We start from the raw sequence: 14,698 nt of genomic DNA, 5'->3' as shown, positions 1-14,698 counted from the left end.
TGGAAATGTTAAGCAGCAGCAGTAGCAACAACAATGACAACCAAAGGCTATGAACTGAAAATAAACATGCCTTCAGGAGAATAGATCAATGAATTGTGAGGTATCCCAGGGGCCCAGGTGGGCAAATTCCAAAATTGGCTTGTCTATTTTCTGAGGAGAAGATGTGTTTCTTGTTTGAAGCAAGGTGCCTAATGGATTTCTAAACTAGGGAGTATCTGAGCCCAAATTTAGACCTAGAGGTCTTTAGTGCTAGGGATTAATTTAGAAAGCTTGCATGCTCTCAACATAGCAGTACTAGGTAGATTGATTTTCTTCAGACATTGCAGTATCTTATCCAGTTGTATTCTTCTGATATTTCTGTATTCCCTTTGCCTTTGATCACAGGCCCCAGAAAATACACTCATATGGACTGGAGGACTTGAAGACTTTTGGGTTTTATTTACAAGACCTATGATTTTGTTGGCATGGGGAGTATCCCTATGAGGAAACTCCTTGTTCAAGTGCAGATCTATACCTGCTCTGCAATTTGTAACCTCAGGGCATAGAGATGGGGTGTAGGATAGAAATTAAAGCAGATACCAACATCAGGTGCCTTGAATTATTGGCAGAGGTGCAGAGAAGAGTTATCAGTCCCAAACCAAGCCAGCTCCTGGGCCTGGGGAAATCAGAGTACTCAGCAACTCAAGCTGAGCTTCAGAGTTTAGGGAAGTTTAGAATGGAGTGAGGGGCAGAAACTGTTGAGGGAATAAACCCCTGGACCAGGTTTGAGAGAAAAACTCACATTCCAGAAAACTGATTCAATGAGAACAAAGGACCAGGGCTAGATCTGACATTCTTCGCAGATTTATAAAGCCTAGTTCTTTTTTGGAGAAGTAATGCAGGGCATCCCAAAAGCTTCAGTATACTTTTCATCTCTAATACCTTGAAGAGAGGATGTTGCCTTTAGACAAAGGAGGCATGATTGTAATTTTAAGTTTTAAAAGTTTCTTTCTTTCTTTCTTTCCTTCTTTTTCTTTCCTTCCCTCCCTCCTTCCTTCCTTCCTTCCTTCCTTCCTTCCTTCCTTCCTTCCTTCCTTCCTTCCTTCCTTCCTTCCTTCCTTCCTTCCTTCCTTCCTTCCTTCCTTCCTTTGTCTTTGAAAGCTCAATGCCTTACACATAGTAGTCACTTAATAAAATGTTGAATTGGATGTAGTGTGGAAGAAAGATTAGATTTGTTCTACTTGGCCCCAGAGAGCAGAACTAGTAGTAAGAAGGTAGAAATTACAAAGTAGATTGACATAAGGGGGAAAAAAAAATTTTTTTAACAGTTTGAATTCTCCAAAATTGAAATAGTTTGCCCCCTAGAGGTATCTGGGGCCCTTTGAGCAAGTACTGAGTGTCCTCTTCTTAGCAATGCTATAAATGTCAATCCTTCTTTCTGGTATTGGTTCAACCTGATGGACTATGGAATCCTTTTAGTTTTTGAAATTCTAGGAAGTAGTGAACCCAGTAGCCAAAGTTGGATCTTTTGCATGTAATTCCATCAATTCTTCACCTTATACGGTGTTGTTTCTTGTATAATAGGAAATTTTGAGTAAATGATTTAGGGAATGGCATGCAGAATCAAGTGATCCAAATGGGACCATATGGATTTTAACAAAGGAAATCCAGCTAATATGAGCTACATATTTTGAGTGCTTCTGTTCTGTTTGATCAGTGATCAACGGTTTTAGTCATTTCATCTTAAATGTCAAAAACTGGAAATAAACTCACACATCATTTTCAACACTGCACTTTTCCTGTTCTTGGTTACCTTTTTTGTATTATTTTGGGTTTTGTTTTGACTTTTTTTTATCATGTGAATATCCTGAGTGTGGGAAAAGAGAACTGAACTTGGAGCCATAAATCCTGAGTTTGAATCCTGAGCCTGCCACTTAGCTTTGTGTCATTGGGAGACTAATTTAGACTGTCTGGACCTCTTTTCCCTCATCTCTAAAATCCTGTCAAACTCTAGATATATGATGTTATGACTGAGAAAACGACTAGAATTCAATTAATTGTCTCTAATGCCTGTTGCTTCTGTTGCCCAAAGTAATTCCCTAAAATTATTTTCTGAACATATTAGGAAATTTGTGAAAAACTTCTCTTGCATATATCTCACTTTTTTGGGGCGGAGGCAGGACAGTGAGGGTTAAGTGACTTGCCCAGGGTCACACAGCTAATAAGTGTCATGTGTCTGAGGCTGGATTTGAAATCAGGTCCTCCTGAATCCAGGGCCAGTGCTATTATATTCACTGTGCCACCTACCTGTCCCCTCTCACTATCCTTTTGATGGAGCCAGTCCAGGGTATTTAACAGTGTGCAGGACTGAAAATCAACCCCTGGGTTTTAGTTCCTGCTCTGCAAAATGTTTGGCATGTTTTGTTCAGTTGTTTCAGTCGTGTCTGATTCTTTGGGATTCCATTTGGGATTTTCTTGGCAAAGAGACAGGAGTGATTCACTGCTTCCTTCTCCAGGTTATTTTACAAATGAGGAAACTGAGATAAATGGGGTTAAGTGACTTGCCCAGGGTCACACAACTGGTAAGTGTCTGAAGTTAGATTTGAACTCAGGAAGATGAGTCTTCCTGACTCCAGGCCTGGCACAAAGCAGATACTTAATGGGCTTGATAGTTGATTGATTGATTGTGATGTTAAATAAGTCACATCCTCTTTTGGGGGCTCAAAGTTCTCCTCATGTGACAAATGAACTAGATGATATCAAAGGTCTCTTCTAAGCCCTAATAGGCTAAGATTTTAGGACACTGAATAAAAAACATAGTGTGCTGGCATCGATCCATCCTGGAAAAGAGTATTTGCCAAACGTGGCAACTACAACGAGGATTTGTTAACATTACATTTGAGTCACATTAGCACATTTGGATATGCAGTGAAAGGCTTTTATTACTAAGCTGTGAAAATCTTCAAGTTTGTTTTCACACATAGAAGACAGCTTCTTTATGTCAGCTGTAGGATTGTAGTAAGTAAATCAGTCAAGGGATTCTCTCTTATGGTTCCATAGGTTCTTACCCAGGAATAGACCAGCTGGGAGAATTGGACCCAAAGAGCTCAAGAGTGAGTTTAATGGTGAAGGCCTCAGTCAGACTGTATTTTGAAAAGGTCACTCTGGGTTGTGAGCTTATTAACATTAAGCAAATTTTTACCTCAGTCAGCATGAACATTTATTAAATTCATCATTTACATTATACATAAGCATTTGTAGATCAAACATTTATGAATCTTCATTATTACAATATGTGTAAGGTGCTTTGCCAACCTTTAAGTACTATTTAAATGATGACCATGCTAATTGCCAGCCCCTTCCCCAAAGGACCCTGAATTGTAATTGACATGAAATATATAAGAGGATGAAATAGCTTTTCACACTGAATAGGAGACACATGGGTGTCAAATATGGGCCAGCGGATCACAGGGAGTGCAGCCCAAACCAAATTAAAATGTAATTGGGAAATATTTAATGAGATAAATAAAGATATAGTAAAACATAGATAAGTCACACTTTAAAGCTAAGTCAATATGCTGCCAATGGGAATATGTATGTACCAATTAGTGCCCACCCCACCCCCCTTTCAATTAGAGTTGGATATCAGGGCTCTATCACATTTAACAAACCTAACTGGAACTAAGAGCATGGTGAAAATCATCTCCTTGAATACCAAATATGTCACCTGAGAATTGACTATGTTCCAGAGGAAAGAAACTGAATAAATAAAGATACGAACTAATGCTGCAAGAAGAAATATTTCCTTACCCAGTTTTGTAATTGAAAAACCCAACGTGAACTGCTCTTCCCCATTCTCTTTTGAGCTCAGATTTTGGCTTACTTGTGTAAATTTTCCGTTTATTCATATTTTTTTTTGTGGGGCAATGGGGGTTAAATGACTTGCCCAGGGTCACACAGCTAGTAAGTGTCAAGTGTCTGAGGCCAGATTTGAACTCGGGAACTCCTGAATCCGGGGCCAGTGCTCTATCCACTGCGCCACCTAGCCGTCCCCATATTTTTTTAAAAAGAGAAGTAACATAGAGATAGACCTTTTAGTAATGACATAAGGATGGAATGGAGGGTAATAATAGAATGAAGGGTAATAATGATAATAATACAACATTTTTATAGCACTAGGCACTGTGTAAAGCCCTTTATAAATGCTATCTCATTTGATGTTTGCAACAACTTTGGGAGGTAGGTGCTATAATGGTCATCTCTATTTTACAGATGAAGAAGCTGAGGCAGACCAGAGATTAAGTGACTTGTCCAGGGTCACACAGCTAGTAAGTGTTTGAGGCTGAATTTGAACTTAAATTTTTCCTGATTCCGGTTCCAGCTCTCTAACCAGGCCCATAGCTGCCCCCATACCAGCTAGGTGAGATGTTTCTGTGTAACCATTCCCCTTCTTTCCTCTCTGGCATACACATTCCTGGCTTCCTTGATGCCTGGTCTCTGCAAGTGCTGAAGAAATGCAGGAGCAAAGCCAAGGGTAACTTTGAGAGCAATTGTCTTTGGTGCTGCTGCCATCTGTTCCTCCCTCAGACTCCTGATCCACCAAATGAAGGGGTTTTGTCTCAGTCAATACTGGATCATAAGTGAAGAATTAAGTAAACCCCAGGTGCAGGCACCTGGATTAGGTATTCTCTCTACTCCATTTCTTTTTATTTATAAGATTTCTAGTTTCAAATTTTTCTCCCTCCCTCCCCCCTCTCCAAGACAGCAAGCAATTTGCTATAGGTTATACATGTACAATCACATTAAACATATTTCTCCATTAGTTGTGCTGTGAAAGAAGAATCAGAGCAAAAAGGAAAAACTTCAAAAAAGAAAAAAAAATAGAAATAGTATGGTTCAATCTGCATCTAGATTCCATAGTTTGTTTTTGTTTTTGGTTTTGGTTTTTTTTTTTGGTGAGGTAATTGGGGTTAAGTGACTTGCCCAGGGTCACACAGCTAGTAAGTGTCAAGGGTCTGAGGCTGGATTTGAACTCAGGTCCTCCTGAAAACAGGGCTGGTGCTCTACCCACTGTGCCATCTAGCTGCCCCTTCCATAGTTCCTTTTTTCTGGATTTGGAGAGCATTTTCCATCATTAGTCCTTTGGAACTATCCTGGACCATTGCACTGCTGAGAAGAGTTAAGTCTATCACAGTTGATCAACACACAATGTTGTTGATACTGTGTACAATGTTCTCCTGGTTCTGCTCATCTCACTCAGCATCAGTTCATGTAAGGCCTTCCAGGTTTCTCTGAAATCCACCTGCTCATCGTTTCTTACAGCACAATAGTATTCTACAACTTGTTCAACCATTCCCCAACTGATGGGCATCCCCTCAATTTCCAATTCCTTGCCATAGGGTGTGTATTTCTCAACTCAATCACCTAGAGCCTGGCTTCTTAAACTGTGGGTCCTGACTCCATATGGGGTAGTGTGACTGAATGTGGGGGGGGGGAATGAAACATTTGGTAACAGTAAAAGGTAATGTATACCTATTTTATATACCTATATACCTAGGATCGCATAAAAATTTCTCTGGCAAAAAGGGGTTGTGAGTGGAAAGAAGTTTAAGAAGCCCTGACCTCGAGAGAATGGCAGTGGGTTTTCTTGAAAGTCGATTGTTTTGAAACATTAAATTTCTATCATCATTTTCCATGTTCCTTTGCTTGGATTGAGTTCACTGAGAGCTCAAGACAAAATTCCCTGTGCTTAATGTTTTCTTTTGGTATGGCCGGGCCCCTGGGGTAAGAAAACATTCACAGAAAGGCGAATTGTTGCCCCGTGGTACATAAGGTCCTGCTCTGAAGGAAGCAGTTATCCTCTGTGATCTTGACCTTATGACCCTAGCAGTCCTCAAGTGACTTGTCTGTCCATAATCACTGGCCGTTCAGCCTGGGTTTAATTTGTTCCATGATTATCGAAAATGTTTTGAAATGTCTTGGCAGTACATGATCCCACTGAAATTTCCTATGACAGAAGTGTTGTCTTGTTTAGAAAATATGTTCATTTATTCCCAACACTGATAGCCTTGATGTTTCCAACCGGAGACTTTTATAGGCATGGGGGAGGGCATGGTGCAGAGGGAGGCTGACTGAACCTGGAAACACACACTACATGGACAGAGGTTTGGAAAGGATAGACCTGAGTCAGTTCAGCAAGTGCCTGCTTTGTGAAACACACTGTGCTAGGCACGAGCCAAAAATAAACAGTCATTTCCCTCAAATAGCTTCCATTCTAAGGGAACTTGTGTAGAGTGCAGACATTTCGGAGAAAAAACAAACAATAAAGGTTACTAACATTTAATTCTGAAATGAACACTTCATAAGTTCTTCAACAATTTGTGATTTGGTAGGTGAGAGTACTCCATCCACTCATGCTGATCGAAATTCTGTCCCCTAGGAGAAAACTTTCAAGGGTTGGTACAGGTGCAATTCATACCACTGCAGCCAAGTATGGTCATCAGGCTCTCTAGATTTGGCTCATCTGGCGGTGACAGGCATACACCTTCTTACCAGATGCTTGCTTAGCTCCTTTCTAGCTTGGTCTAGGACCTGCCAATAATTACACTTTGCTGGTGCAGCCTTCTGATTTTACCTCTGTTCCACAGTGAGTCATCAGTGTAGGATTTGAATGGGGTGAAAGAAATTGGGATCAAGAAAACCCCAGAGCTGAAAGGGAAATGGGGGGGAATGTTGATGGAGCATTTAAGATTACTTATTGTTATCCAAGATCAGAGTGTGATGGATTGGAAAATTGGTATCGTCTGACCTGCACCCTAGATTTCAGAGCATTCAGATAAAGGTTGCATAGGATCCCAAGGCCTAGAATTCTTCAGGGGATGGAAGGGATCCTGGGATGAGTGGAAAACTCTCAACAGAAGAGAATCAGTTAGACCCAAGACAGTTTTTATCAAGAATAGGTCAGGTTAAAGTAACCTTTTTTCCTTTCTTTGAAAAGAAAGATTAGTTTAATGCTACTTGTGTCATTTACCTTGACTTCAGCAAAGCATTTAACAAAATTTCTTAAGTGTTCCTGGGGCAAGATGATCATACAATTAGATGGATTTGGAACTGCTAGAATGATTGGACACAAGTTGATATCAATTCATAGGGAGGTCAGCCATAGAGTACCCCAGAGATCTGTGGTTGGGTCTGTGTGTGTGTGGGGGGGGGGTTGGATTGTGTGCATGTGTGTGTGTATTTTACATTTTTTCAGTAACTCAGATGAAGGCATGATTGGCATACTTATAAATATTGCAGATGACACAGAGCTGGGAGACATGATTAACCCATTAGATGACAAAGTCAAAATTCAAAAGGATGTTGGCAGACTAAAATAGTGGATCAAATCCAAAGAGATGATCTTTAATAGAAATAAATGGAAAGGGGGCAGCTAGGTGGCACAGTGGATAGAGCACTGGCCCTGGATTCAGGAGGACCTGAGTTCAAATCTGGCCTCAGACACTTGACACGTACTAGCTGTGTGACCCTGGACAAGTCATTTAACCCCAACTTCCTCACCAAAAAAACCCCAAAAAACCAAACAACCCCAAAACTAAAAACAAACAAACAAACAAAAAGAAATAAATGGAAAGTCCAAAAAATACTTCTCTCATTCCAGAACATTAACCTTACAAGGACAAGATGGGGGTGGTGCTCATCTTTAAAAGATTGAGGAGTTTTAGTGGATTACCAGATTGTTACAAGGTATAAATGGGAGATGTTCCCTTTCTTTTTATCTCCAGCTAGTTGACAAAGCGGACAAAGCACTAGACCTTGAGTCAGTAAGACCCAAGTTCAAATTTGATCTTGGAAATTTGCTAGTTGTGTGACTGATTCCGGGCAAGTTACTTAACCTCTGTCTCAGTTTGTCACCTATAAAATATTGCTATAATAATAGCATCTACTCTCTAGGGTTGTTATGAGGATCAAATAAGATAATATATGTAAAGCACTTAGCACAGGGCCTGGAACAGTAAGTGCTTAACTAATGCTTTGTTGTCCAACAAACAGACCAATGTGATCTTAGGCTGCATTGAAAGATGTGGTATTCACAATAAGGGTGGTGATAATTCTGCTATACTCTGGACTGGTCAGATAAATAATGCTCTGTGATATAGTTTGAAATCTGTCCCTTCCATTTGCACTTTTCCTCATTCCCCTGAGATTTCCAGAATTTTTTTCCTCTAAATTAATATTATTATCTTATGTAGTTCTAAAAAGTATTTCCTTAGTAATCTTATTTGAATAGCACTAAATCTATAAATTAATTTTTGTTATATTGGCATGCTTTAGTCATAAGCAGTAACTAGCTCCCTAATAATTAAATCTCTCTCTCTCTCTCTCTCTCTCTCTCTCTCTCTCTTTTTAGTCAAGAGTCGTTTTGCAGTTGTATTTGTACAAATCTTATATGCGCTTTGGCCAATTAAACCTTAGATATCTTATGCACTTTGTTATTATTTTGAATGGAATTTCTTTTAAAATGTCTATTTTCTGTTAGCATTGTATAGAAATGTGGCATTTTTGTGGGTTTATTTTGTATACTATAATCTTGCTGACAACATTGATCTTTTCAGTTAGTTTCTGTTTCTCTGCTACTTATATGGGATGTTCCAAGTATATAATTATATCATCTGAAAATATGGATGTTTTAAATCTTTTCTTCACCAATCTTTATACTTTTGATTTTGTTCTTTTTGTTTTATACTGTCACTAGCATTTCTAGAAATATGTTAAGTAATAGTGAGGAAAGAGAGCATCCTTGTTTTATCCCTGATCATACTGGGAAAGCATTTAATGTTTCTCCATTACAAAATGTTAGCTCTTATTTTGAATTTATACTTTTAATTATATTATATTATATTATATTATATTATATTATATTATATTGTATTGTATTGTATTGTATTGTATTATATTATATTATATTAGGATCTTTCCATGCCTATGTCTTTTAAATTAAAAAAAATTTTTTTTTTTGTGAGGCAATTGGGGTTAAGTGACTTGCCCAGGGTCACACAGCTAGCAAGTGTTAAGTGTCTGAGGCCGGATTTGAACTCAGGTACTCCTGAATCCAGGGCCTGTGCTTTATCCACTGTGCTATCTAGCTGCCCCCATGCCTATGTCTTTTAAGGTTTTAAAAAAATAAATGGGTGCTGGAAAGTGTTGAACTATTCTTATATCCCTGATATGAATTAAACTTAATCATAATGATTTTTTTCTGGATTTATATAGTCTTGCTAGAATTCTGTTTAAAATTTTTACATCAATATTCATTAGTGAGATTGGTCTATACTTCCCTTTTTCTGCTTCCTCTCTTCCCTATTCGGGCATCAGTCCCATATTTGGCTCATAAAAGGAGTTTAGTTGAGTGCTTTCCCTCTCTATTTTTGAGAATTCTTTTTGTAGGATAGATAATAATTGTCCTTTAAACACTTGTTTAAATTGTATATAATGTGTGTTTTCCCTCCTCTTTAGAAGCTGATTTGTCACTTTCTCAGGTGTTTGTTTGTTTTTCTGAGATTGGGATAAGTTCTCAAGTCTCTGTTTTGTTGGTTTGCCTATTTTGTATTTTCAAAAGAAATCCATCAATTCCCTTTGAAGTTTCAGTTTTTCTGATTTATAATGTTGTGTAATTTTTAAATATCCTCTTTGTTGTTAATAAGACAGCTTGTTATTTGGGTGATTTGATCTTCCTTTGTACAATTTTTTTTTTACTTAAAAGTAATTTATTTTCCCCCAATTACATGTAAAGATAGTTTTCAACATTCATTTTTGTAAAATTTTGAGTTCCAATTTTTTCTCCCTCCATCCCTTCCATCCCCCCTCCCCAAGAGAGCAAGTAATATGATATAGGTTATAAAGTGTGCACAATATTTTAAACTCAAAAGACAGAAATTGATATGACACTGCAACCAATCAATCATCGAACATTTATTAAGCACCTAAAGTATGCAGTCTCTGTGATAGACTTTGGGGATACAAACACAATGAATTACATAATCCCTTTTCTTAAGGAGCTTATGGTCTAATGGGAAAGACTAGAAGTACATGTATAAATGTATACAAAATAAATCCAGCAGGTTCACAGGAAAGATTCAGAAACCTGGAAAAACAGACACATTAGTACACTAAAGAAACAGTTCCTGGTTAGAAAAAGGTGGTAACATGGTCAAGCTTTCCATGTCATATGATCTTAGCAAAGGGATTCTGTAGGATTTTCACTAAAGTCTTAGGCCCTTGGGATAGAGTCTTTTGAGCAAAGTGAGAGGCTGTGGTTCTCAGGCTCCACAGGAAACTTCCATTACACACAAATAAATATATCCTGCCCACTCCAAAGGCTATTTGGTAAACTCCAATAATACTCTGTGTTCATGGAGAACTACATGGATTAATGCAAAGAGAACACTCCAAACCAAAAAGATCTAAAGGAATATGTCTAGTTGATCAAAATGATTATGACATGGCCATTACGAGAAATTTAAAACAACATGAAGAAGCCCCAAAATGTCTTTAGACACAAAAACAAAAAATCTGTAGATGCATTCTTGGTAAACTAACAATGTTCATGATTAAAAGTGACATATTTAAGAGAAGGAGATAAAAAGTAAACAGAAGATTCATCTCTGACTCATTCCCAGTATCCTTTAACTCGGTTCCCCCAAAAAAGTTTTTTTAAAAAAATACTCTGGAAAGTACTGATTGAGTAAATTCGTTGTGTTCATAATCTAGCCACATTTGGAGGGGCAGGGGAAAGGATTAATCAAATTCTCTCTGATTTATGTTATGTCTCCCACTAAAAACAAGACATATATGACCACCCATAATTACAGAGGACTGGGGGGGGCAGTGTGCACACATTCACATATACAATATATATATGTGTGTATCTATATATGTATAGATACACACATAATTATGTATAATTTATTAAATTTATATACAAAAATAGAAAAATTTCCCAGTGGTCACTGGGGAAATTTCCTTGGCTACATATATTTATTTCTAAAAATTTACCTTTTTTCTTTTCTTTTTTTAAAAATAGGATAGAGAGTAAGAGAGAGAGAGAAAATAGATTTCTATTAATTAAAAAGAGAGGTGGTGGCCTGCTGCAGATGTGAAATGTTGCATGAACTTTCAGATGAGGTCACTATATTATTTTATTTTGTGATTGATTATACCTTGCACAAAGCAGGAATAATCTGTAAACACATTCTTTGGCGTTTGTGGATTTAACTTTCATGACTTCGAGCATTCGCATGACTTTGTTAATAACTTCACTTTGCGCTGATAGCCATGTACATTCATAGCTATGGAGTGGTTAGCATCCTACTAGATGCCTCACTGGTCTTGTTCACACTACTGTTGTGTGCTAAAGTGCACTAAAGTGCTCCCCATCAATTCGGAGTATTGGAGATGATGTCTAGACTTCACCAGTCTCTTCATCTTCCGACAGCAGTGGCTAAAGTCCCAAGAAATCCCTCCAGTTTTCAGAGGGCAGCCAAGGTAGAGAGGTTTAGAGCAGTATAGTATTGTCTGAATTCAATATTTTGTTTGTTTATTGAGATATTAACTCAAAAGGTCACAGGATTCTAGGGAATAATTAATGAGAAAAATGTTTTGCATGTTGCCAATTTTATTTTGTGTACTGCATTTTAAGGGTTATTTCATGGATACTGTGTTAGGAAAAGTCATGTTATCAGAGCTGATGTTTTGTGATAAAGAATTATATGTATTTTCAGCAATCTCTAGTGAAAGATTACAATTTTTGGTGGTCAAGGGAGCCTAACCTCCTATTTTCCATAGGTTCAATGTGTCAACATTCATGCTTTTGACTTTTGTACCATTCTTTCAGGCACATCACCCCTGTGAAAGCTGAGGATTAGCCTATAATGTAAAAACAAAACAAATCAATAAAACTGAAACTGTAAAAAATACTTGTGACCTTATTTCTTTTCAGACTTATTGATTACAGTCAAATGGACTCCAATTATCCTTAATAATTGCCCTTCCTCAAGAATAATAAACCCTTAGTCATTCTTTTAAATAGGAAATTCTGTCTGATTTGAATTATTGTTTGCTTTTTCGCCATGCTGGACTATCATTCTTTGTCATAAGCTACTCTAGTTCTGAGGCCACAGAAATCGAGTGTTCTTGAAATATATCCCAATGGCCTACCATGCTTTACAGATGGGTGGCAACAACACAGGTGCAGAGTGAGAGGCAGCACCCGGTACTCTTGGACACTGACCATCTCCAAGGCATGGCTGAGAAAGCAGTTTCTTCTGTTGAATTTCTAGGTGATGTCCATTGATTTAAATTTAGCTTACTCCTTTTATTTTGCAGGTGATTATGTATATAGGCCAGGTCTCCAAAGATATTCTGAAGTGGCCCCGTCCCTCTTCCCCTCCTGTCGTGAAACTAGAAAAGAGGTTGGCTGATGAATTTGGGATGCCATCTACTCATGCCATGGCAGCAACATCTATCTCTTTCACGTTCCTCATCTCTACGATGTACAGATACAAGGTAGGTAGCAGCCCTCCGGATGGGCCTTCTGCTACTGAGGTTAGAATTCTAAGAATCCATAGAAACCTTTTGGGTTTTGTTTTTGGTTTGGGTTTTTTTTTTTTTTTTTGGTTTGGTTTTGTGGAGCAATGAGGGTTAAGTGACTTGCCCAGGGTCACACAGCTAGTAAGTGTCAAGTGTCTGAGGCTGGATTTGAACTCAGGTCCTCCTGAATCTAGGGCCAGTGCACCACCTAGCTGCCCTACAGAAACCTTTTAGAACTGAAAGAGACCCTAGAGAATACCTGCTAAGATTCACAGAAGAAACTGAAATACAGAGAAGGACTTGTCCAAGATGATACATGTAGATACTGAACTAGAATTAAAACAGAGTTACTACCCTCATTCATTTACTGTTTCTTCTCTAGCAGATAGACTTTTTTGGGGGAAGGGTGTGAAGGGAGGAGTGGTATTATTCACTTTAAGAGAACAAATTTTCATTTCACAATTTTCCCTTAAAAACTGTTTGAGAGGCAGCTAGGTGGCGCAGTGGATAGAGCACCGGCTCTGGAGTCAGGAGGACCTGAGTTCAAATCCGGCCTCAAACACTTAACACTTACTAGCTGTGTGACCCTGGGCAAGTCACTTGACCCCAATTGCCTCACCAAAAAAAAAAAAAAAGAAAGAAAGAAAAACTGTTTGAATGGGGGCAGCCAGGTGGCACAGTGGATAAAGCACTGGCCCTGGATTCAGGAGGAACTGAGTTAAAATCCGGCCTCAGACACTAGCCATGTGACCCTGGGCAAGTCACTTAACCCTCATTGTCCCACAAAAACAACAACAACAACAACAACAAAAAAACTGCTTGAGTGAATTTGAGATTCATGAAACAGTGCCTAAGTTGGGGGGTTGTTGAACATTTACTAAGGCACCTAATAAAATTTTATCTTTTAAGTATTGTTCTCAGTCTCATGGCTAGAGCTATGTCTTAAATTCTAATTCTCTTGGTCTTTTCTTTGGAACAACTAGTTGTACTACACTTAAGAAGTTTTGTAATCTGAACAAATGGTCCCCAAGAACTGAACTGAAACCACCAAATTTATTTAGTCATGTTTTCTCTAGCTAGAAGCAGTGAGCAGCCATCACCCTGAACCAAGGGTTCCCAGGCCCTTCCTACTCTTGGTGAGGGGGAGTCCATTATAACTGATGGCTTCAAAGCATTTCTTAGGAAAGAAGTAAATGGGATTAAGTTTACAACATATTTGCTAAGAGATTAATAAATATGATGGAAAATGTGTTAATTTTTTATGATTATGTAATAGTTCAAATGCTAATTATGCTAAGGCCTCTTTTAACAACTTTAAAAGATTGCCTTGCTTTTATTTTCTATTCATTTCTTTTTATTGATATATTTTGTTTTTACATAACCTTTGTTTCCAAATAGATCCCCCCTCCTGCCTTAACCACAAGCTATTCCTTGTAACAAAGAATAAAAAGAAGAGGAAAGTGGGGGGGGGGGGAATGTAGCCCTGAAAAACAAGCTGTCACCTGAGTCTATATATACAGGATTCCACAGCCATAATCTCCCCATCCCTCTGCACTCCTCATTGAAGGAGGTAGTATTTTTTTCTCATCATTTCTTTGACTGGGGTTGGGATGAGGTTCTTTAACAGTTATATGACAAAAAGATAAAATAGTCATTCCCTCCCTCTTTTCCTCCAAGCTGTGAAGACTGTCTAAAGATGACTTTCCACTATTTGCCAATTTCAGACCTCAGTTCAATCTGAATGATACCCCCTTTTAAGAAGAAATTTCCATACTTTTATCCCCTAAATCTGGCAACACATTTTAGTGCTGTTTAGCAATTTAGTATGTCACATAAATCAGTGGATTTTTTCAAAATTAGAAAACCAAACCCCCAAACTTATAGGTATGTAAATGTTGGTGGTGCCCTCACACTTCTGAAATGAACGCTGTCTGAGAGAGGTGAGGCCAAGAAACACCTGTGGACGAGGTACCAGCATCCTCGCCCTGCTGCTAGAAACCAGTGACCATGCTGCTCACAATGAGTTTTTGTCACAGAGACCGTGCTCAGGAAATAGAGGTTGGGGTGGGTCTTACTTAAGACAACACAGAACCTTTTTTTTTTTTTAAATCCCTTTTAGTTTATATGTAGC

The 14,698-nt window shown here is 38.3% G+C and overlaps 1 protein-coding gene across 2 annotated transcripts in view; it reads left to right on the top strand.

The window, feature by feature from the left end:
* SGPP2 (sphingosine-1-phosphate phosphatase 2) overlaps positions 1–14,698 on the top strand; it is a 142,251-nt gene that overhangs the window by 94,757 nt on the left and 32,796 nt on the right. For both annotated transcript variants that reach the window (XM_043992451.1, XM_043992452.1), the window contains exon 3: positions 12,364–12,543. In XM_043992451.1, coding sequence (XP_043848386.1) covers positions 12,364–12,543 — 180 coding nt within the window. The remainder of the gene's footprint in view (positions 1–12,363; positions 12,544–14,698) is intronic.

The sequence above is a fragment of the Dromiciops gliroides genome, chromosome 3 (genome assembly GCF_019393635.1).
Source record: "Dromiciops gliroides isolate mDroGli1 chromosome 3, mDroGli1.pri, whole genome shotgun sequence".
Classification (NCBI taxonomy): domain Eukaryota; kingdom Metazoa; phylum Chordata; class Mammalia; order Microbiotheria; family Microbiotheriidae; genus Dromiciops; species Dromiciops gliroides.
Note: the sequence above shows the minus strand (reverse complement) of the source record. Positions and strands in the feature narration are given on the sequence as shown.